Below are 25,661 nucleotides of genomic sequence, written 5' to 3'. Positions count from 1 at the left end.
GAGAGATTTAAGGGATTTTCATAGACAATTCCTGTCTACCTGCTCTTTGTTCACTGCAGGCCTGCCTGACGTGAGGGCGTAACCCCCCGCGAGATCAGACATCTGGTTCTGTCACCTCCTGTCCTCCACTTGCCTCCTGGCAAACTGCTGTTGTTTCTTTAAAACTTTCCTCACATGATACCTATTCTGGAAATCTGATCCCTCTCTTCTCATTGTTTTGTCTGTACTATATCTGTATCATTTACACACTTTTACTATTGCCTGTTTAACACTCTCTTTTAATAGTTTGTAGTCTTAGATTATAAACTTATTGATGTCAGCAGTGCCTGGCATCTCAGAAATCCTTCATAATCTCTTGCTTTTATTTTGGTACTTTTGAACTTTTAAAAAGATTGTACTTTTTCCTCCCCACCAAATTTCTTTCTCTCTCAGCAAAGGTTAAGTATTTGCTATGCCTACTTTTGTGAAATACTGGTGTCATGATACCACTGAGCCATCGTACAGTAAAACCCTCAGGGCCATGATCCTTTCTAAAGTGTGTAGCTCTGCTTTTAAATTGTTTTCTAGAACTTCCTTGACTGTCATTTTTTCAATTTTTTTCTTTTTGTTTCTCTATTGTCAGCTGTTAACACATCTCTGCTTTCTTCAAATCCTAATGCTTCACTTTATACACTTCACTGTATACAACTGTCTGGGTGAGTTGCAGTGGGTGGCTCCATTTTTCCTATAGGAATCAAAGTGTATGGTCTTTGTGATAGCTGTTTATGTTTCAGAGATTTAAAACTTTATTTCAAAGATTATTGCTTTTTTACTTTTATAGGATAACTCAAGTTCATAATTTTTTAGCCCACGAGATTCCCAAACTTAACAGTACTTAAATATCTGTGAAAAGCTCAAGGGCAAGGAACAGCTGTGGTGTGAGGAACATCATGTGTGATTCAGACCAAAGGTGACAAGGAGTCCTGAAGATACATGAACTGAGAAAGAATAAGTATTGAATTAAATCCAAATCATCAAAGGAGTCCAATTATATACATTGCTTTGATGCTCAATATTTATTAAAATAATTTAAAACTAAATTTATTTTTAAATATAAAAGCAATATGTGTACATTGAAAGCAAATAACATTTAAATGTAATGATTGCTAACAAGTTTTGTATGTAACCATTCATTCATTCATTCATTCAGTGGATGCTTAGTGAGTGCTTACAAGTGCCAGGCTCTGTCCTAGGCTCTGGGGGATAACCATTCACAAAATGTTTTATAGGCAAACGTACATTTTTTTTTTCAAAAAGAATTATTTGACATGCTCTTTTGCCTCTTGCTTTTAAAACTTAAAAACTAGACATCCATTTCATTTCTCTTTGATTTCACAAAATGCAGAGACATACAGAGAAAAATTTCGTAAAACATTGGTAGTTTTCTCATCATCTCAGAATGAATATGTAGTCAGATTGTTTTAAAGAAATGAGAGAACACATTATTGACAAAATTGGAATCCCCATTTCATACCATCCATGATCCTGTTCCCCTCCTTTCCTTCTCCGCAGAAAATCATATCCTCTCCATGCATGTTTTTATGCACTCACTACGTATCGAGAAAGTATTGTTTTGTGTGTGAGTATTGTTTTGTGTCTGCTTATCTTTAGTCACTGTTATGTTTTTGGTTTCTATCCATGTTGAAACCCATGGATTCTAATCCATTCATTTGAGCTTCGCCCTGATGTCCTGTTGCATGAGAAAGCCACAGTGTGTTTATCCTCTTCCCTAGTGATGGTATTTAGATGTTTCTCCTCATCTTTATAACTGCTACATAGTGCTCCATTGATCAGACAATGCTTTTCACTGTTATTGATGGATATTTGGGTTTCTAGTTTTTTGCTCTTTCAAACACTGCTACAAAGACCACTCGAATGTATAGCTTTGCATACTTGGGCACGTAAAACCAATAGAAGGAATCCCTGGAGAAGGAATTACTGTGGCAAATGGCATGAGCATTTAAAATTTTGATATTGCTGAATTGTTCTCTAATTCATACACCAATTTGTACTCCCAGTACTAGTACATGAAAATGCCTGTTTCTCAACGCTTTTCCCAACCCTGGTTATTTTTAAGACTTTTTATCATTGCCAGTCTGGTGTGTTATGAAAAACAATCATATTTTAATTTGTGTGTCTTTAATCACTGGTGAGTCATATCCTTCTATACATTTATATTTCTTTTTTCAAAGGACTTCCTGCTCTTGACTTTGCTCATTTTTCAATTGAATTATTGGTATTTTCCACTTTGGTTTGTTCCAGTATTTCACTGAATTTTAAAAATACTTAATTTCCTGATTAAGTAACATATTTACATTGCTCTAAATTTAAAAGTACAGAAGGGTATGCAATGTGAAGCTTCTATCCCATTCTTGATTCCCAGCCACCCAGCTAGCTTCTTTACAGGAAACCACTGTTATCAGGTTTTGTGTGTGTGATGTATGTCTGTGTCTTTTCAGATATATTTTCTCCATATACAAGCAAATTTGTGTGTGTGGTCTTCTTCCACAAATTATAACATATTGTAAATATTATTTAGCCCCTTGCTTTCTACAGCTTGGTCATCATTTTATATTAGTACACGAAGAGCTTCCTCATTCTTTTTTTTTTTTTATTGCTGCAAAGTAGTTCATTACTTATTAACTTGTTTCCACCATTTTGTTGTTACAAACACTGTTATAAATAACTTCAGTTATTTCACAAATGTGTAAGTAGGTATGTAGGTTAAATTTCTGGAAATAGAATTTCTAGGTTAATTTATAGTTTTGTGAATTTACATTTTTCATCAATATTGCATAATTGTTCTCCATAAAAGTTGAACCAATTTCATCCTACATGAGCAGTGCAGAAAAATCTCACTGAATTTTGTCCAGTATCATGTGAGGTGGACATCATGTCTATGTTATGTACATGGATATAGAGGCTCAGAGAGAGGAACACACTCAGCCTGCGTCACACAGCTTGTGAGTGGGCAGAGCAGGAGCTCAGAGCTATCTGATTTCAGAATCTTACTCTTTTCGTTATGCCCTTAGACTAGGCTATTGCACAATACCTTTTAGTGGGATTGAACTGTGTACCTCATGGAAATGCTTTGTAAGTTTTACTACTTCCTAGAACTCTAGAAAGGAAAACAAGTAGAGTGACTTTAAACTTTTGATATAAAGGTTCCATCTAGTTATTCCTCAGTGGATTTTAGACCATTTCCAAGGTGCCTTTTTAGATGTTATAGTGCTTGTTTTCCGAGTAGGTTGTCTCTGCTGCAGCAGGAGTAGACTCCAGAATTGGGGCTGGCCTTTCCCGGCTCTAATGTGCCTTTTAATTCTTTCATTCTACATTTGGACGTTTATTTAATTTTATTTTTTTAACTTTTTGAGTTCAAAATTTGGTTATTTCATTTTTATTCTTATTTCCTAATAAATGCATTTAAGTCTATAAAATTTCTCCTGAGAACAGTATTGGCTTTATCCTGTACATTTTGAAATGTGATGTTCTCATTTTTAATTTCTAATAGTTCATAATTCCAGTTTTGATTTACTCTTTTACCCAGTTTGACTAATGTCAATCGAATAAATTTTACCTTTTTGAAAAGGAATAAATGACAAAGACCAAGCATGAGTTACTTTTGGTCCATTTATTTAAAAATTTTCATGTCTTCAACTGTATATTCTGCCACCCGCCAGGGCCGTGTCCGAAGCTTGATCTGTATAGCTAGAGTGGTGCCTGATGAGTGCTCCCGTCCTGCATCTTTCCACATCGCTTTCCGTATTGCACAATGAAACGTGTTCCTCTGGCTGCCGTTAGGACAGTGTTGAAGAAGTTGTTGATTCTGTTTCAGAGTTCCCTTTGGTGAGAGCACATGGGAACAAGCCTTCTTTCTCATCTTAAGTTCTTTCTGAACAATTGCCTGAACAATTCTAGGGGTTTCTGGGGAATTTAAGAACAGGGGCTCACCCTTTAGCCACAGGTATAGGACTCTCTGGTGTGCCCCTTGCTACATATGTTCCTTTTCCACAAATGCCAAGCGCGCGCGGAGTGCCTGCTGTGAGGGATGGAACACGGGTCAGACGGTCTCACCTGCGTGGAGCTTAGGAGTTTCTTCCGGTGTCCCTGGGCTTGCTTCTCTTTTTCCTTTCTTCTTATTCAGGTTATCTTAATTTTATACATACCCCTGTAAGCCTAGGTAGACCAAGAATAAACATTTAAAATCCTAAAGCCAAATTTTTATTAAGCAGGATTAAAAAAAAGGAACTAAATAACGTAAAACTAGAGGAGGGGACGTGGAGAAGAATCCCAGAACAGCAGCCTGGGTGAAAGGAGTCTCTTCAGCCTTGCGAGGAGAGTGGTGGGCAGTTTACGGAAGGCAGCTTGAGAAACAAGGCTTCTGGTTAGTAATTCTGTGGGGAGGAAACTTCTTAGTCAACGTTGGGAGACAAAAGGTAGTGACATAACTGTCGATTCGTGTTTGACATTTCTTTAGCATTCATTACCTCATGCAGGAATCTATACATTCCTGAATTATAATTTTAAAATATTTTAATTTGATGGTGCCACTGAGTCAATAGGACATGTTTATTAATTGAGATGAAGGCTCTTTTCTTGATTGGAAGTAAACAGCCTTGTATCCTGGGGAGGAGGAAGAAGTATATGTTTTAATATCCTCTTGGAAATTGGCTGACCCAGAAACTCAGCCTAATGAGATTTGAACAGCAGGCTTCTCGGAGAGCGATTAATTGTGACATGCTGCTTTTAATGCAGCCAAATCTATGGGGGTGTAAAATGACTGAATACCGGGATGCCTGCGTTGCAAGCAATTGCATTTCTTTAAAGAGCCATTCGAAATATAACTTGTGCAATAGAAATAAAGCTGAGTAGAAATAAATATCTACCCTGAAATTCAAATTAATAGGTGACTTCAGAAATGAGTGCTTCCCAAGTATTGCATTGCAATAGCAGGGAACAGGCCAGTCTTCCTAAAGACTAATTTGCTCACAGGTAAATCCAGATGTTCTACTGTGAGCATGTACATCCAATCTGTCCACTTTTCTTCATTGGGACTGTCCTCTCCCGAGCTGAGGCTGCCCAGCACCTGGACCATTGCAGAGGCCTCCTAACTTATACAGACAGTGGGGAAGAGTGTACATAGTAACGTCCTAATGGCCATAATAGTCACACCTTCGCCTCCTGGAACATGCCCCACGATGTCCGGCCTCAGACCCTTAGCATCTGACTGTTCCCTTTCCTTGGACCATTATTCTGCATGGCTTGTTTCTCATGTCATTCGGGTCTTGGCTCAAATGTCACCTCCTCAGAGAGATCGTCTCTGGCCACACTAATTTAGGACCCCTCTCCCCACCCCTTACCTTGCTTCATTTTTCTTTGTAACACGTATCAGGGTATTATAGTAAATATTTGTTTATCTTGCTTATTAGACTCTAAACATTTGAGGGGTGGGGATCTATTTTGTTTACCTCTTCAACACTGTATCCTCGGTGCCTAGAATGTATCACGTGCTCGTAAACATTTGTTGTGTCCACAAGTGGATACACTCTTGTACACTCCCCTTGCTCACTGTGCTGCAGTCACACTGGCCTTTGAGTTCTAACTCTCCAAGCTCCTTCCTGACACTGGAGCCTTTGCACGTGCTGTGCCTTCCATGTCAATGTTCTGCATCCTCTTAGTGGGTGGCCGATTCCTTTGTATCTTTCAAATCTCTGCTGTTTCCTGCTCCAGTGGTGGCCTTCTCTGAGAAAACATAGCAAGCCACCTCCTCACTTATTGTTCTCCAAATCAGCAACCCCTGATTTCATTTTCAGTGAAAGATGAGCCCCCCTCATCTTCACTTTGTGAGCACCCATAGTCCTCTGTTGTAAACATCTCTTGCCTTCTTCTCTGACTGTGATTCTCTTCTGACAAAATCCTAAATCTGGTTGTACCATTTTCTGGTTACTCCATTTTCTCATCTCTGTATCGGAGCAACTGACTGCTCCTAGAAAAAGTTGTAACCATGCCTACTGGCCTCACTTTCAATCTATATCCACAGATCTCCAAGGACACGCACACTCCTGACCCTCCTGAACACATTTCTCAGTAAATCCCCTTTCCCACTTGTTACTAGCCAGTCTTTCTCTTCTCTTCTCAAATTTCTACCATGAACCTTTCTCCGCCAGCCAGTGATCTCATGCTTCACGGAGAAAATGGCTGGAATCACATGGAAACTGACTCATTCCTCCCTATGTTTATTTCCAGTTTTTTACTACGGTTATTCATGCATTTAGAATTCTTTTCCTTGGGTAGAGTTATTAGTCAAAAGATATGATCATTTTCAAAGTTTTTAAAAGAGTTATCAATATATCTGAAGGTCTGTAATGGTTTATGCCACACCAGTAATGTGTTGGGCATTTTACAAACTGAATTAATTGCAAGGGACAGAACACTTCCGGACTTTAATATATATTTCTGATTATTAGTGAGGTTGATTGTTTTCCCGTCTGTTAGTTTCCTTTTTGAGGAGTTTGTCTGTGAAATGCCTTTTGCCTAGTTAGGTAGCAGAGTTTTAGTCTTTTTAGTGTTGAGTCCTTGACAGCAGCTCTTTATACAGAAACCCGTTGCCTAATCTGTTTACTGTGAATTGGCATTAGGCCGTTTGGTTTTAGGGAATTTGTCATTTAGGGAAAATCATCTGGTAGAAATAATTGTCCAATTCCATACTTCTGTTTTATAAATGAGAACACTAAGGCCCAGAGATAGGAAGCTTGCTTGATTAAGACCATACAGCCCAATGAAAGCTGGTGGGATCAGCAAGTGGGAAACAGGACCAGGGGAGTGCTGCCTAGGAGGTTTCTCAGCACACAGGGAAGCAGAGCCTCCTTTGTTGTCCAAAATTGGATTCCTAGAGCTTGAAGTATAGTAGGAGTTTTTGTTGAATGAATGTGCTTTTGTTGACTAGGGAAGTGAACTGTTCCATCGTTTTTTGTAAGGTCATTCATTGCAAACACAACAGACATACCTTTATTTATTTCCATTTTACAAGTAGTGTATGTTCGTGCAAAAAAACACAGAAACAGAAATAAAGAAATGTCCATTCTCCACCCAAAGGTAACCTCTGTTTACATTTTGGTCTATTTTCACACATTATTTTCTAGGCAAAGGTTGTTGTTCTTGGTATTCTTTTTATATAACTGAAATCACACTACATCCTCATACAGAACATAAGCATAGAGGTACGACCTAAAAGAAAAACAGGAATATAGTTAGGTCATTGGTTTTGAACCATTTACCCACTGGTCTCTTGTGTATGCAGATTATCTAGAACTGACTGTGCTTGAGGGTTTAATGATTTTTTATTATGATAAATGAGACAAAAAAAATAGGTTGCACATTTAAAAACCAGACTGAATTAAGGACTTAAAGCTGTAGGGAAATCAGATTTTGTCTGATGTTTAATGTACCATTGGAACGACTGGGGTTTTAAAGTTTAGCAATGATGGTGAATTGGAATTGTGTTTTAGTTTGCCAGAAATCTTTGATTTCTCAATCCCAATGCCATTTGGGCTTCATAAAGAAGCTGAGATGAAAGACATGCAGGAGCTTCTTAAAACAAAACAAAACTCCTTAAGAATAGTACCATGATTGTATTTCTAGATTATTTTTTCAAGGGAAATATTCTTGCCTGGAAGAATGTTAGTGTCTTAGATCTCGTTTAGGTGTCTTCTTTAGGACATGCAAGTGTTACTGAACAGGTGCATAGCCCTGGGTTAGGGATCACAAGATTTACACGGGAGAGAGAATATTTCCTACTTTAGGGAATGAACAGTCTCTAGTGGAGGAAACACAATGTATTTACAGAGAAGAGATAGTCCAGGGAGCGTGTAAGCCAGTAGATCATTAATGTCACACCGAATGATGAGTTGTAGGTATTTAGTGATGAGGGAAGTTGGCTGAGGACCTCAAATTTTAATTTTGAAGGACATAAGGAGGGCTTTGATGGGTGGGGAAATAGCATCAGCAAGCCTCAGAGGGGTCATGGGTAAGGCATGTTTGTTTCGGGGACCAGGGAAGAGATCTGGCTGGATTGGAGGGGGCTTGTTTGGAGGGAGATATAATTATAGTAACTGCCTACTGATTGCTTAATATGTGCTGGACATTTTGTTCAGGGCTTTTCATGTATTACTTCTAAACCATGGGTATTATTACTTCCATTTTACAGATGAGAAAATTGAGGCCCAGGGACGTTAAATAGATCACCTATGTCATGCAGCATTAAGTGTCAGATCTGGAATTTGAACACAAGACCACCTGATTTAGCATGACCATATAATTTACCTCAACCAGGACATTTTAAGAGTACAAGGGAACCTGGTAATGATTAGGCCAGGACAGCAGGTATGAACCAGGGCTGTCTGGGCAAACCAAGATATATGTTTGGTCACCTGACTCCAAAGCCTGGCTCGCTTTGATTTCAGTTGGAAGGATAGGGGCACATTGAAGATAGCTTTAAAGATAATTGATGGAGGCCGTGTAAAAAGGGTTATAGAATCATTAATCTGACAGCACTGTATAGAAAGGAATGGAGTAGAGGAGATGAGAGAGGCCAAACGAATAATTAGTAGGTGACTTCATTAAAAGCAGGTTAGATGTGATGATGATCTGAATTGGATGATGGAGTGCAAAGGACGTAAGATTTCCTATAAACTGTTTATAATGAAAAATTTCAAAGCTACCCCAAACAGGAAAGAATAATACAATGAATCCCTATTGTATTATTTGCCCAGATGAAATAATTATCTGATTTTATCATATTTGTTTCATCTATCCTCTTTTCTTTCTTTTTTCTTGACGTTTTCCTTTGCTAGAACATTTAAAACAAACTCAGACATAATACCGTTTCACCTTCCACTTCACTGTACATTTATGAGGAACCTGGACATTTCTCGCTATCCACAATGTCATTACCAACGTACCAGAATCAGTAAGAACTCTAATTTTTTACTGTTAATTCTCATTACTAAGTTTAATTTCCACATTTTCCTAGTTATCTTTTTACTGATTCCTTTCTTCCTTTGAATCAGAATCCCAGCAAGGAAGGAAGAAACCATAAAACATTGTGGCTCTGCAAAACTGAATCCAAAATTTTTGAGCATAATAAACAATAAAATAGGTTAGTTGGCTAACTAGGTATTGGAAACAGTATTTGGAAAAGGGAAAGTGATTATAGAGAAAGATGGGAAGAGATCCAGGAACTTTTTTCCTACCAAATTTTTATTCTGAATAATTTCAAACCTTTAGAAATGTTAGAAGAATAGTACAAATGAACACCTGTATATCCTTTACCTAGATTCATCAATTGTCACTATTTTGCCACACCCTAAAGGCTTCAGCATCCATCTCATAAGAATAAGTTGTTCTGCTACATAAACACGTGTAGGTATGGTGCTTAAGACACTTAACATTACAATAGCACTTTTATCTAATATACAGTCCATATTACACTTCTTGAACTTTCCTATTAATGTTCTTTATAGTTTTTATTCCCTAGATCCAATGTTCAGTCAAGAATCCTGCTTTGCCTGTGTTGATTTAGTTTCCTCCAGAACAGTTCCCTAGCCTTTTCTTTGTCTTTATAACATACAAATATTTTTGAAGACCCTAAGCCATTTTTCCCCCAAAATGCCCCTCAATTTTGAATTTATCTTGATTTCTTATGACTAGATTCAAATTAAATATTTTGTCAGGGGTACTACACAAATGCTGTATCCCGTCAGTGGATCACATCAGGAGGTACTGACGTGAATTTGTTCCATTATTGGTGAGATTAAGTTTGATTATTTGGTTAAGGTGATGTCTTCCAGATTTTTCCATAGCCTATCCTGTTCACCAACAATCATTTGCTTAGTACTTTTAGCATTCATAGATTATTCTTGCCACAATAAATCATCACTATGGTGGTTGTAAAATGGTAGTGTTCTGTCTTTTCTTTTCCATTCGTTAGTGGACATTCTGCTGGATCAGGAGCATTCTGGTGCCATGTTACAGGATTTGGGGAAACCCGCATAGTCTAGTATTTCCTGAGGACTCAGTGGTGACTTTGTGAGTGGTGATTTGGATCCTGTGGGAGTACAGTGAATGTGTGCTTCTACACTCAGATGTAGAAACAGCAGAGGAGGAGACGCAGTGTGCTTCCTCGGTTGCTGAGGTTTTGTTTAGGCCAGGCACTCTCAGTGGGGGCTCACCAGTGTCCAGGCTCAGCTGTCATAAAGCATTCCCTTTCATCTCCACACTGGCTGCAGGGGTTCTGATCCCATAGCTGATAAACAGGCATAGACGTAGATCCCACAGAAGTTGGTTTGTTTTGTGTTTAAATTGAAAGAAGGTGGACTTTGGGCATTTCACTCCCTCTTCATTAGGGTTTTGTTTCCTGACACTTAGGAAGTTTATGTAGGAAATATTCAAAGCAAATAAGCAGATGTCGCGTTTGTACTGGGGTTTGGGAAGTTGTATTCAGGGGCCACCGGGCTCCTGCTAATCCCAGTCTCATTCTGAGTGTCTAACTCTGCTCTCATCCCTGCCACGAGGAATAACTGGAAGACTGTTAAATTCCACGCTTACTAAACAGGAGTGGGGTCCCAGCTTTGTCCCCTCTCTCTGAAGTTCCTTCCTTTCACTTAATACATTTCTATTACTCTTTGAAGACACAGCTCAAATAGCATCTGCCCTGGTAAGTCTTTCCTTACTCCCCACAATGCCCCCAACCTAGCCCACTGACGTTGAACCTTCTATGACCGCACCTTCCCACACAGCACACCTACTTTGTTTTATTTACTTATCTGTCTTCCCAGTAGACCGTGAGCCCATTAACAGCATGGATTGAATCTTTTCATCTCTGTATCCTTAGCACCCAGTACAGAGTCTGGGACAAACTCGTGCCTATTAAGAATTTTTGGGGGTCCCGCCCAGTGGCGTAGAGGTTAAGTGCGCGCGCTCTGCTGTGCCGGCCCAGGGTTCGCAGGTTTGGATCCCGGGCGTGCACTGATGCCACTTGTCAAGCCATGCTGTGGCGGTGTCCCATATAAAGTAGAGGAAGATGGGCACGGATGTTAGCCCAGGGCCAATCTTCCTCAGCAAAAAAAAAAAAGGAGGAGGGTTGGCGTCAGATGTTAGCTCAGGGCTGATCTTCCTCACAAAACAAAAAGAACTTTTGCAAGTGTAGTCTGACCATGTCGTTATACATATGAGAAAACTTAGGCCCCAGGAGGGTAAGGGACTTACCAAATATAATGGAGCCAGTAAATGGAGAACCATGACTAAGACCAAAGTCTCTCATCTCCCAGTCTTATCTGCTTACCTGCCATTAATAGATGTTTTACCAGTATTTATCTTGGATTGAAAAGCCCAGAGATCTATCTTTTCATAAACTGCCACTACAGTTACAATCACCATCACCATCACCATCACCACCTCCACCATCACCACCATCACAACCTCCACAATCACCACCTCCACCATCACCACCACCAATAACATTACCATCAGTACCTCTGCCAGCACCACCACCACCACCACCATCACCACCATCACTACCTCCACCACCAGCACCATCACCACCATCAATACCTTCACCATCACCACCACCAGCACCACCCTCACTGCCTTCGCCACCAGCACCATCACCACCATCAATACCTTCACCATCACCACCACCAGCACCATCACCATCAGCACCACCATCACTGCCTTCACCACCAGCACCATCACCACCATCACTACCTCCACCACCAGCACCATCACCACCATCAATACCTTCACCATCACCACCATCACTGCCTTCACCATCACCACCACCACCACCACCACCACCACCACCACCATCATCACCACCACCATCACCACCATCACCACCATCACCACCACCACCACCATCACCACTACCACCTCCACCAACATGATTTAGGGTCATTTATTTTGTGTCAGGTACTGTTCTAGGTGCTTAAAATGTATTATTTACATTGCTTAAAATAATCTTGTGATGTAGGTAATATTACCTCATTTTACATATGAAGAAATGGAAGCATAGAGATTTTAGAGATTTCAAGTCAATGGCGCAAGTCACTCTACTTGCCCGTAGGCAGCAAGGCTGAACCTGGAAGAGGATTCCACATAGGGTTGTGTAGTAGAAAGAGCATGGGCTTCAGCATCAAAATGATCCTGAGTTTGAATTCCTTCCCCCCCATTTATTAACTCAGTGATCTCGTGCAACTTAGTCAACCTTCCTGAGCCCTAGCTTCCTCGTTTGGGTATAGGAATGATACTGTAAATTTCCTCAACAATCTTTTGTTTTAAGTTCCTGTCTGTAGGTTCTCTAACATCTGGATTATCTCTGGATCTGACTCTCTCTTGACAATAGGTCATTTTTTTCTTTCTTTTTTTGTGGGTCTTGCAATTTTTTATTGACTGCTAGACATTATGTGTAGAATTATAGAAACTGGGGTAAATAGTCCTTACACCTGGATGTGGACATGCCTCCTCTCCTATCTGGCTGTTAGTCTGGGAGTTTGAGGCCTTCTGGTTAGTGGTTGAGCTGGGTTGAGTCCGTTGTTGCTGTCATCACCTTCAGGGTACCACAGGCTTTAAATTCCTCCAGCAATAGACTGCTGTTCCCTGTGTGCAGGGACGCCAGAGGATTTTACTCAGTGTTACTGCTCCACCCTCAGCGTTTAATAGTCCCTACTCAGCTGTGTCACTGAGGGCCCCTCCCATGCTCTTGCTCCTTCCCTCATGGTGGCGGTGCTTGTTACTTGGTGCCAGGCTCATGTGGGAGGCAGCGGGGGGTCTCTGTTATCCTGGTCCAGTCTCGGGCTTAGACAGGCCCTGTGCTGCTGAGCCTGGGGAGTGGGAGTGGGGCTTACTCAGTGTTCCTATACTTCCTCCCCATGGCAGCCAAACTCTTACCTGGAATCTGTGTTGATCTTGGGAAGGAGCGCGTTTTCTGCCCTGACCCCAGTGGTAGCATGCCTAAGAGTGGTTTCCTCTCCAGGAGCAGAGGGGTTTTGCTTCTACCCAGTCCTCCAGCAGAGGGTTTTCCAACCTCTTCCCCATAGGCAGATGCCTTTTGCTTTTATCTCCATCCTTGAAGCAATGGAGTTTAGCCTTGGCCATGGGGCTGAGAGAGTTGGCTGCCCCACTCCTAGTGGCTTTAAGACTTTTGCTTTGTCTGAAAGAATGGCCTAGGGAAGTAGACGGGGCTCGCGCCTGTCCCTCAACTGCGGCTCGTCACCTCCTGCATACCTATGCCAGCAGGAGGACTTTCTCCAGTCACCTGCCGTGCCCCAGTCTCTCCCATGAGCACACGGTGGAGGCTTGCAAGCCAATGCAAAATCTTGCTGTTTCCAGGCCTTCCAGGTATTCCACACGGACATGCTAGTCCATGTTTGGCCTTTAAGAGCTCGTGAACCTTTTCAGTGATTTCTTCTTACCTGCTTCGTGCTTCAAAGGGGAAACAGCTTGTGTCCCTTGTCTCTCCTCAGAGGGATGGCGCTCTTTGTAACTGATTGCTTTGTAGGCTCAGCTGTCTGGTGGGCCCAAGAGAAGCAATGATGTGTATTATCTGGCTAGTTCTCCTTGCTGGGGGGAGGGAGGCTGTTTTGCAGATTCCTACTTCCTGATTCCCCATTGAACAATTTTAATGTCATGTGAGTATGAGTCTCCTGATAAGAATTTCCCCAGCATCACAGCTTTTATGATTTCCAGTTTGGGTTTTATTCAAGTATCAAGAATTTGTGGTGTAAACTCAGTGCTGATTTTTTTTCCAGATTTTTACTAGTTTTCTCTCTGAGCTTTTAAAGTTGCCTCCCCTACACTGAATTCAACAGCTCTTTTTCTTTTTAAAACAACTCCTCTTTACTGAGTTTTTAAAAACATCCAACTTAGAATATATATAAACAGCGACATTTGCTTTTTGTAGTCATGTTTTATCTGTTTACATAATATTTAACTAAATTATGTAATTGCATCAACAAGGACAACTAGCATAAAGAGGTTTGGGACAAACTCTTCAAGGGCATGCAGCTCAGCTGGCATGGGCGGAAGGGATGGACACATGACCACAATAAATCTGGTTCTGCTGCGTTAACAAAACACTAGAAGAGCATATTTTGACTGGACCAAACACTCATTGGGACAAAACTGTACTTTTCTAGATCTTGAATATTTAATAATTTCTTTTCTGATGATTATTTATCAGGCAACATTTAAATTTTTGCAGATTTCAGCCTCATTTCTTTCTAGGTTTTTTTTTTGTTTTTTTAGTGACAAATACTACTTGCTGAAATACTGTAAAAATGGCTCCAGGTTACATATCCTACACAAGATGCTGTAAAATCTTGTTTACATTTACAGAAACTAGAATTTTTAACTTGATAGTGCTAAGAACTATGTCTCTTTTTATGTTTTTTTTTGGGGGGGTAGAAGAGTATGTCAATAAAAGTACTTTGTTTAAAAAAATTTTAAATATTCTTCTAAAAATTCAAGCGATCTCAAAGGATACACAGGGAAGAATAGTCGCTGTTCACTCTGCTCCTAGCCCCACTCTCTGTCCTTGGTTCAGGGGAGGCCTCTGTCAATAGCTGAACCTTCTGTCACATGGCAGAACCAAGTGGGGTTTAGTTGATTCATGTTCTCACAGGAATGTATGTGAGCTCTTATGGACCTCGGTGCAGATGGAAAAATGTGGTTCACACTGCGTTCCTTTCAAAGATCCTCAAGGCAAACCTTTGCCAGTGAACAGCAGAGACAAAGGCTGTAGATGGAAGTACGCTTTCCAGGAATGTCCGAAACGAAACAAATACCCTGGGACTCCATAGATATTTTGGCTGTGTTCTCTGGCCTCCCTCCACCTCGGCCCCCGATTCACCAGTGGTGGCAACACAAGTGCCAGGCCTGTCCCAGGTCCAGAGGCCCCTTCCCAGCCCCCTCCCATCATTAGGGAGGCCACTGGGCCCTGAGCCCTTATGTGACGTGCAGCTTTGTCAAGGACTCTCAGCTCCAGGAGACCTCAGAAGTCTCCCTTTGCCTGTGCAACCTGAGCGCCCACTTCCTCTAAAGGAATTCCAAATGATTTAAGGGCAGGCCTCCCCACTAACAGGCCGGCTGTGCGCTGTGTAAAGGCAAAATACAATCCATGGCACGTATCGGTTTGAACACACGGCAGGGAGAAAGCTACAAAGGTCAGACTGGCCCCAGATGTTTTCATAAGAAGAGCTTCCTGTGCGGCGTTTTTTCCCAGCATTTTTCCCAGAGAGCAGTTGGTGCCATCACTGATTCTAGTACAAGCTGCTGTGAGTCAGTCCTTCGGGGAGAAGCTGCTCCCGTCAATGAAAGGAGAACCGCACAGTCACGTGTGGACAGCTGTAACGAAGGAGAAAGCACACCAAGGCTGCTCGGATTGTATTTTAAATAAAGGAAAGGGGGCTCACCCTCCAGATGTGGCATATACTTGGAGGCAGGAGGAATTCATTTGACAAGTTCTAATAAACCTGGCTTGGCATCTAAGTGTCTAATGTGTCAAGCCCCTTATTACAAACCAAACCAAAGCATTCAGTCATGTTGACGGAAGATTTGAATGGTATAATGAAGTGCTCCGTGACACTGACATGCATATCACTCAAGTACTAAATTCAGACAGACTCATCACAGCCACTCCAGAAGGAAATGTGCTTAACTCAAGGACTTTGGTGAACTCCAGGACCCGAGGCAGTTGCATTGTCTGGGTCCCCAAATTCTCTTCTTTGTGCTCAGCCTCCCTCACTCCAGCCACCAGAAAATGTGAGCCGAGGAGTAGGCGGATGGTGTTCATCCCAATGACAAAGGACAATGAACACGTTTGACCAAACTGGCTGCTAGAAGGTGGGCTTGCTAAGTACTTTCTTCAGAGAAGCGACGCTTAACCTTGCAAGTGACAAACTAACTTAATTCTGTCATTTGCGATGGAAATCTTTTCAAAAGGCATTTATTTGCCTGCCTTTTAGTTCAGTGCACACCAACTTTTGGGAGTGGTTAAAGGCTATCATTCAAGATCAGTTGTCCTCAGAGACTGTGTGTGGTCCCCTGCCCATGCACTAACCAGGCCCTGATTGCAGCCCTTTGCTTGGTAGGGGTCTCAGGTTGTCAGGAGTTGCCATTAAGATGGTGAGTCTACCTGCTCTGTTACAGGGCTGCTCAGATGTGTTCTGTTCCAACACACTTACAGGGCATAACCATTCCATGGGTAACATAGCTGGCTTGGGCAGGGTCATGGTTAGCCTTCCGTGCCAGGCTGTTGTACCCAGTGATTTAATGTAACACTAATCTTGGTGTTGCTGTGAAAGTATTTGTAAATGTGGTTAACACTTACAGTAAGTTGACTTTATGCGAAGGTCATAAGAGCAACTGAGATGTCCACAGGAAAATAAATTCTGCTTCAAGACTGTAACATGAACTCCTGCCTGAGTTTCCAGCCTTCCCTAAAGATTTCAAACTGGCTAGGCCCTACAATTCCTTAAAATCAATCAATCTCTCTCTTTCTCTCTCTCTCTCTCTCTCTCATCTCTTATTGGTTCTGTTTCTTTGGAGAACCTGACTGACACAGGCAGTATTCCCAAAGTTTGGGGACTAGGATGAGGAGGAGTGTGTAGTTGAGGGAAAGCCTCGTCCTCTCCCCATTCCAATCACTGAACAATCAAATAAGCCAGGTCCCTCTGTATCTTGAGGCAGAGTCTAGGATCACTGAGTGCTTTCTCTAAAGTACCCACGCTGTGTGTAGATGGTGTGACTTTGTGAGCTGATGACGTCATTTTCATCTACTCTAAGCTTGTGGTTTGGAGATGGGGTGGTAGGCGCAATGTACCTTTAAATAAGTGAGGAGCTTTCTTTTACCATAGATGCTGTCTTAACTCACCTCCCTTCTAGCCAGAGGACTCATACTCAAAACTGGACCTTGGCTTCAGATCAAATGATGGGCATTTATATGCCCTAAGATAAAATGTCTAAGGCATGATTCCCTACTTTTTCTTTTTCAACTAACCCTTCAGCTATCACAACTGATCATGTCCACTTGGCTGATTTAATATAGATTTAAACATTTTCATGCAATAAGTTGGCTCCTTAAACACTTTTTTCTTGATAAAAGGTAAACTGACCAGAAATTTCTGAATTTATTTGAATTAATGAGATATTTTCCTGTCAAGAGAAGAAACAAATTTTTGTTTTAGAAATCTGAATCAGGAAGTTCTAAAGCATGAAAACAAACCCCAGCAAGCCTGGACTGAGGAGGGAAGATGAGACTCCACTGCAGTGAAGTACCTCTGTCTGTCCTCTAAGATCCCTTCCGTATAGGAGTGCTGGAGAGAGTGCTTGGGACCACATGCAAACCACAGAAACGTTTACATTTTCATCAACTAACTTTGCATCTTGATTTAAACCTGCTTTCTTCTCCGGAAAGACCAGCCTGGACCTGGAAGCTGGTGCTCCCAACCCATCTCACCAGCCATTTTGTGCACATAACTCTTGGAGATGGTGCCAAGACCTTAAGCCAATTTAGTCTTAACCCCTATCTGATGCACTTTTCCCAGAATAACACTGTTACCTGAGAGTATTTAATGTTTTGGCAGTAGAGACGTGCTTGAATCTGTGATTTAAATGGGTGATGAACACGCGTTTTGTAGATTAGGAAAGTTCAGTTGGTGATAAAGCTTTTGAAAGGCTTATGGACACATGAGTCAGGCTTGTGGATGACTACCCACGCTTTGTAGACCCGTGCCTGAGAAGCAGGCAGGAAGAGGGTTTTATCTGAGCTATACTGTGTTGCATTTTGTGGTGATTTTTCTGGGTTCAAATGCCTTTTCATGTATTTTCTTTTATGAATACAGAAATTTCAATCTTTTAACGGCGATGCCTTTTAAAATCTCAGTTTATGTTAGTGCCAACCCATTGGCTTCACTAAGTCTCGGTCTGCTGTGTTAGGTGTATGTATACCCTCTTCTGAGAAAAATGAGTTAACCTTGTTTGGTCTAAGCTGGCAGGAGAGGACATATGCAGCAGGAAAATGTTGAGGGTCTTAACTGGCCAAGGCTTGTTTAGTCAGGGTAAGTGACACCATTTGTGGCAACAAACAAGACCAAATTTCAGTGAAAAATGCTTATGTCTCATGGCTCAGTCCAGTTTAGAAGTGATGGAGTGGAGAGGGCTGGGGACTCAGGCTCCTGTATCTAATGGTTCCACCATCCCCTTGGGCTTCAGATTTCACCACTGGATCCTGCATATTTGACTGGGAGATGGGTAAAGAGGGCCAGCTTGCAGGGTCTGGTGGGAGGTTTTAGAGGCCGGGCCTGGAAGTGGTGTGCATGCACATCTGCCCTCATTCCAGTGGCCAGATCTCAAGTCACGTGGTCCCATCTAACTGCAGGGGGACTGGGGAATCGAGCAGTGGGCCAAGGAGAATGAGGGGACACATGGGTTCGGCTGAGCACTCACGTTCTGTGCCACAAGCTGAAGGACTGGAAAGGGCAGAATGTTGAAGGGGGTGCGGTACCAGAGTGGAGGTGAAAGACGCTAACAGTTTCCTGTTAGTATATCATGTACCAAGCACTGCCCTAGACCCTTTCCTTGGGGCAGGATGCCTCTCGCTCTTCCACACCCCGAGTAAGGCCAGCACATCCAGGAAGCTGACACTTTTTGAACAGTCCAGGTTTGTGCTTTATCTGGACTTGTCCGACGCTCCACTTGGTTTGCCTACCTGCCTCTTGTCCCCTCAGGGATTTGGTCTAGACAGAGGGAAGTTGTCAAATTTATTCTTAAGTGCCTACGGAAAGTCTTTTGTGCCCGGAAAGGAACAACTAGAGTTGTGTTTTAATTAATATTTAATTTACTAAAGTTATACATTTACAGACCTAGTTTTTGTAAGCCTCTAGATTGAACTTGAATATCATTTGATTCTATTTACACAGCTAATACTTTTGGTAAAAATGTGAGTAGTCTCTTTCACTTTTATCACAGTTGATTTATGCACAAATGAACAGATTAAGTCATTCTTAGTACAGAGACCCCCATACCACGTGAGTTTAAGGCTGCGCCACTGAAGGTCAGAGAGGGACACTTAATACTATTTATGCTCTTAATTAATCACATTTCCAAGTAAACACTTTAAGTGCCTGAGAGGGCTGACTGTGTGTCTGTGCGTTTAATTTTTATTAATAAGAGTTCTGAGTACAAATAACAAATTTAACTTGACATTTAGAAAAAAAATGATTCACTCTCTCAAGTTTGTTCATAAAAGAGAACCTATTCTGTACATTTTAATCTCCAATTTTAGTATTTAACACCATAATGCTTCTAAGTCTATAACTTAAATTTAGGTTTAATTTTAATAATTCTGTCTTGTTGCATCTGGTTAAAGAGACTAGAAAACATCAAGTAGAAAAAAAGCAAGAGACTAATTAAAATGACTTGAATGTAAAACTTTATTAAAAGACTTTTTTAAAAGTCTTTAAAACAAAACACCTAAAATTAGAATACTTTTGGCAGAAGAAATTAGCAGCTATGAACAAAATTAACATTTACATAATATTTTATCAAGAACTGCATTACAATAATATTATTTTACATATATTAGAATAATTTGCAACATACTAAATGCTTATTTATATCAGACATAAAAATCTCTTTATAAAAATCTTTTTAACATAGTTTAGCACTTTTGGGAGATTCTATTCCCGCTAAATGACAGGAACACAATTTAGAAGATGATAGGTGTTATATCTTTTAATTAGAGACCCACCAGGTAGGTCTTGTCACATAGCTATTGTCAGCAAAATCTTCCCAAGAGCAGTTAAGTTTGTCGCAGTTAAGTTTGATAAATCCACCGCCAACCACACAGGACTTAAGTTCTCTATCCATTTTACAAGAGAACATCTCAAGAGTGGAATTTCACTTTGCCCAACTTGGGCCAGAGCCTACATATGTGTGAAAAGAAGCCAGTTAGGAGACAGAAATATCTTAGTCAAAGATGAGTTTTGCCCAAGATAGGGAAGATGACATGTACAGTGATGGATTGTAATTAGTCTTTGGGTGGTGAACATTATATCATCTACACAGTAATCAAAATATATTGCTGTATACCTGAAATTTATATAATGTTATAAAGCAATGTTACCACAATAAAAAAAAAGATAGGGAAGATGGATACATTGTATGTGGATCCTGCACAAGGCACTTTTCTTATTTTGTCTTGCTTGTGTGGTTTCAGACATTAAAACTCCCAGAGAAATTACACACACACATACAGAGCAAAAAACAAACAAAACAAAGTCAACCTACTTTCTAACTTGATGGTGTAACACAGGGGGACAGAATTAGCCCTTGCTGCTCCATATCTTAGTTTCCATCGTCACATGACATTTAAAGTAAGTCCCAGATGAGAAGACATTGGAAAACCTAGGAGTTGAACGAAGAGAGTCTGACAGTCACTATCATTCCAGAAAGACCCACAGAGCCCCTCCAAGAGACCAGGTACTGAGAAACAATCCTTTATCATGAAAATAACTTCCTCATCCACCAGCTTAAATGTTTCCCTCCCACTGCTATATCTTCAGAGCACGGAACTGGCACAGTGGAAGATGAATTGTCGCATGAGAACAGTGGCCAGACAGTGCCCCAAGTTCAGGGCAGGGAGAACTCACTGGCCTCTTGGAGTTGTCTGGCCCGGTACTAAGTGCCTGTCAGGCCCCATCTCAGCAGACCCCCCTCAGCTGAGGAAGGACAAGGCAGTCACTATGATCCACACTGAGGTCTCATGGAAGGCAGAATAACACTGTGGTTACCCGCATGCTAAGGGCTCCCTTGCTTACCAGGCAGTGTGAGGAACTAGTCACAGAATTCAGGGATCCCATCTCATCTATGGAGGGGAAGCAACACTTGTTTTTTTGGTTGAGTGATGTTGTGTTTACGCAACATCGATACTACCAACAGTTCTGGAGCCCCGGAACTTGCTGGGGACACAGGCGATCTAGAGGTTGAGATAGTTCCCACTGGAAGCCTTTTATGAGCTGGCCAGGACAGACACAGACAAATACAAACACAAAGGATTGCAGTGCAGCAGAGTGAGTGCAACACTTGTGAACCACCAAGCAGTGGCGGGCGCGGGTGGAGGATGCGGGTGCAGATGTGGGACCCCAGTTCTTCCACATGCTTTCTGAGGTGGACCATAATCGATTCAAAGTTCTCACCAGCAACAAACATGTTACACTGAGAAAGAATTTGCTGGTGTGGGGTCCCTTGAGTTCCCGAATGAGGTGTGAGCGGCAGAGTTAATGCCGGGGCTTTACAAATCAAGACACTTGGGCTGTGTACCCCAGGCACTTCTGATGTTCATTTACCCTGATTAAGAGCCATTTAATTAGAGATGCGCAGGGAAGCCAGAGGAAAAATGGGTGTTGTGGCCTTGAGCATGAAGGGTGCTCATTGTGTTCTCGTGACAGGGTATAGTGGGAGGGAGGGGGGATAAAGAAATGGACAGAGGCCTTGGTGCTTTGGGTGAAGCGGCATCGTTCCAGGGTGGCATGGGCAGGATGACCTGCAGCCTGTGCTGTCCAGTACAGAAGCCACAAGCTGCACATTGAACACTTGAATTGTAGCCTGTCCACACTGAGATGCACTGAAGTGCACCTGCACCAGATCTTGAACACTTAGTATGAAAATAAGACTGTAACATAGCCTATTAATATTTTTATAGTGATTACATATTGAAATGATAATATTTTGTGTATATCTGGAGAAAGGAAAACATATCACTAAAATTAATTTAATTTTAAATGAATTAATATAATTACCTGTTTCTTTTCACTTTCTTAATGTGGCTACCAGGAAATGTGAAATCACTTATGTGGCTCTCAATATGCGCTGCTCTAAACCACGGGAAGGGAGAACATCCCTGCTCCAAAGCCTTGGATGGCTTTTCAGCAAGGATCAGCCTTGGGTCAGATGCCAGTGAGTAGTGTCATTAGATGTAGCTGGGACTGTTTCTGGGACACCCAGGACCACCAGGATCCCAGAAGAACGTGGGAGAGGCTGGGGGTCCTGCCAGGAGAGTCTGTTTGACACTGGAGGAAGGTTTCACTGAGGCTGCCATCGGCACGGTTCATGTTCTCCCATATCTGCTCCCCTCCACAAAGCTCTGCTGGAGAAACACCTGTTACATGTGTCATTGATGGAACCCCGTTAAAATGTAGTGAGAACGATGTGATAAAATCCCACATCTGTCAACCTCATGGACACAAACTTTGCAAAATTCTAATTTTCTCTTAAATGTTATCATTGGCAACAAGTCCTGTCAGTTGCTTTCTGAAGTTGCAGCCTCCACTTCCTTCATTTTAGAGAAAATGTTTACTAGATACCCAAGTCTGAATAACCATGGTTTGTCTCTCATTCTTTCAAGTAAAAATGCTGTTCCACGAAAATGTAGCTCGTTTAGCCCACAACTCAAAACAGTTACCAAGTGCTGATTCTGGAGAGAGCCACCATACTTCGCTGTGCAGATACGTGCTTATGTGTACTTCGGTTTTCTTACACAGAATAATGAAAAGATGTTTACTCACAGGTTGAGATTTAAGAGAAGAATGATTTTTAATGCTTCAAGAATATTCTTAAGTGTAACTGCCTTTTTATTTTCCACGAGTTCATGGCAGTGAAGAATATAGTAAATGTTAGTCACTGCTTTAGTTCATGCTAGATCACCGGCAGTCTTAGCCATCATCACTTTGCACTCCCAGTGCAGAGGTCTTTCAACCTTGCGGGCACCCTAAACATATCTTGGGGATTCCAAGGGGTTCATAGACCACACTTGGAGACCCAATCGCTGAGGCCAGTGAGGATCCATCTTTATGGGGCTAGGCTCACCGCTTACCCAGTCCTGTGAACTGAGAGGGAGGAAGGGGCACTTCCCCCAAAGAAATTCAAAGGGGTTTGTTTGGATTTGTTTGTTTTGGTTTCTAATGACAAGAAAAGTAATGAATACTGCCTGGCCAAAGTAACAGCCTTCCATACTATATTTATCATGCACACTGCTCTATAACCTACATTTTCTAAATTCCTTCAGAGAGTGGTAATGACGTTGTGTACCGCGTGCTGCTGTGTGCCAAGCCCTGTACGATTTTCTTTACGTATATTGTCTCACTTAACCCTAAGCAGTCCTCCGAGGGTGGAGACTTACATCATGCCCTTTTGCAGATGAGGATGCTCGTGGCAGTTAACTCTTCACCCAACCTTAGAGACCCAGAAAGTGGCAGAGCCTGGCCTCCAACCCAACTCTTAACTAAATCAAGATCCCAAATTTAAACATATTATGAACATCACCTGAGCCATTAAATATATTTTAATAAATGGATGATTTTCAATCTTTTTTCTTTTAAGTCACCGGTGGACCCTTTCATCCAATGAAATCTTAAACAGAAGCTAATCTGTAAAACAGATCAAAGCAAAGCCACTGGTTCTAGGGGGAGGAGACCTGTGGGGCTGGGCAGCCTCAGGTTCTCCCCCGTCCTTGGGTCACCCTCGTGGAACCTTGGAGGAACTACTGTGGTTCCCAGTACCCTAGGATTAGGTGAGGGGTTCCAAACCTACCAGTTTGAACCTCCCTGTTCCTGCAGTATACTCTTTAAAGATCTGCTCTGTGTGGGAGGGTGGAGGTGAGTCATTTTCCAGAAAGCCCTGTAGGGAGGGAAGTGGCTTGCTTTGCTTTCTGACCTATAAATCTGAACTTCTTTCCTTTCAAAGAGGATTCACCCCGGGTCTCCTTTGCCCACTAGTAGTTCACTTTAAAAGTGATCGATGCAGGATGCCATCCTAGAACTTCAGAAGCTTGTCTCTGGGGCGAGAGACAGTGTGCAGTGTGGGAAGGACCAGGGGAGGGAAGACGTGGGCCCTGGTCTGACCTCCTCACGAATCACTGACTGTATAGGAGTCACTCTCCTGTCTGGGCATCAGTTGTGCTGTACTATTACTAGAATGGTGGATCAGAGTGAGAGGTGGCTCCTAACCTGTGTGAGAATTTGAAAACACCCAAAATGAACAAACACGGAGAAATCCGATTTTGCATGGCATTTCAGGATTTTTTCATGCACTGCTTGGGAGTGGGAAGGAAGGGATGTCTCATGTTAAGAACTCTTGGATTAGGTTAATTGTAAGATTCCTTTAATTTGTGAAAAATTATGTAAATGTGGAATTATTCATGAATTTCATTTGTGGTTCCAAATAATTATCAATTTCAATGTAATATTTTATCAGTGATTATTAATGAGGTGTATGTGGTTGCTGGTAAATATTAAAGTGTATTGTGAGAAACTAAAAACTCTTAAAAATGGCAACACTCTAATTCTGCCACTGGCAAAATAGTAAGTCAAAAATATTTGTCCTTCATTCTTTGCTTCTGGCTAGAGCCTCATTAGCTCAATTATTTACCTACACTAAAAAACAGGAATAAAATTATAAGAATATTATATAGAGGTACAATAATTTGTGAGCATATATAGACCTTCATTTTATAAATATACATTTTATAATTTTTACTGAAAAAGTAATCTTGTTATTGTTTTGTGGCTTTTTTCCCCAGATACTGTAAGAAAAATTCTACAAAAGAATTTTGACCTCTCACCTGAATATGAGAAGGTAATTTTTATTGATGTATTTGTTATTAAAAATAAGCATGAGCAAAAGTTTGGCTGACTTGAAAGTAAGTCTTTAAACAACCAGTTAATTTGTGAATTTAGTAACCTTTTTTGTCTAAGAACTTTTATGGAATATTGAAACACCTTATAAATCTCCTTTGAAGGACAGCAGAGAGTTCAAAAGTAGCATTTGAAGAAGCATTCCCCTGTCAAGCTGTATGTTATTTAAAAACTAAAATTTCCTTAAAGGAAGTATTATGCTACTTTTTTAACTAAGAGAGAACTCTCTAACTAAGTAGAATTGTTTGAACATCCCTACAAACAGGGACACATACATACTTTGTTTTAAAATATAGTTTGTTAGAAAGTAGCTTCCCATTTGAACAATGTTTACTGAGCACTCTGTGTGTGAACTTAGCTAGGATTGGAAGGGAGATGGAGATGAGGAAGACAGCCCTTGGTCTCAAGAGGCTAAGAGGCAGACAGCAGAGACAGTACCTAATTACGTATTTGAGGAAGGAGAAGAAGGAAATCAGTAGATTTATAAGTAACAGGCAGAGGAATGAAGAGGAACAATAATTAATTCTGACCAAAAGCTCTTCCGTGAGGAGCTGACCTTGGGGCTTGTTGTAAAATGGGTAAGCAGGCCTGGAACAGGTAGGGAGGTGGCTTTGCTGGCATTCCAGGCCGTGGAGACCATGTGAGCAAAGAGGACAAGGTGTGAAAGAAGGAGGCCCATGGATGGGGCCGGTGGGCAAGGAGGGAGAGGAAGGAGACGTGAGCTGGGGCCAGATCGCCGGAAGGCCTTGGACGCCTTGCTAAGACGAGTGGACAGTATTTTCAGGAAGTGTCGGGTCACCTTGCACGTCTCTACCTAACACCAAGGTGCTGCCAGATCACTCTGTTTGCATCGATGGTTGACTACCTAAACAGAGA

At 41.5% G+C, this 25,661-nt stretch overlaps 1 protein-coding gene across 5 annotated transcripts in view; it reads left to right on the top strand.

The window, feature by feature from the left end:
* Positions 1-25,661, top strand: part of PROM1 (prominin 1) — a 124,981-nt gene that overhangs the window by 39,545 nt on the left and 59,775 nt on the right. For all 5 annotated transcript variants that reach the window (XM_087434125.1, XM_087434123.1, XM_087434126.1 and 2 more), the window contains exon 3: positions 24,671-24,726. In XM_087434125.1, the coding sequence (XP_087290251.1) occupies positions 24,671-24,726 (56 nt within the window). The remainder of the gene's footprint in view (positions 1-24,670; positions 24,727-25,661) is intronic.

Source organism: Ceratotherium simum, chromosome 8, assembly GCF_057802395.1.
Source record: "Ceratotherium simum simum isolate JZ-2026a chromosome 8, ASM5780239v1, whole genome shotgun sequence".
Classification (NCBI taxonomy): Eukaryota; Metazoa; Chordata; class Mammalia; order Perissodactyla; family Rhinocerotidae; genus Ceratotherium; species Ceratotherium simum.
This window is presented reverse-complemented; position numbering and strand designations above follow the sequence as displayed.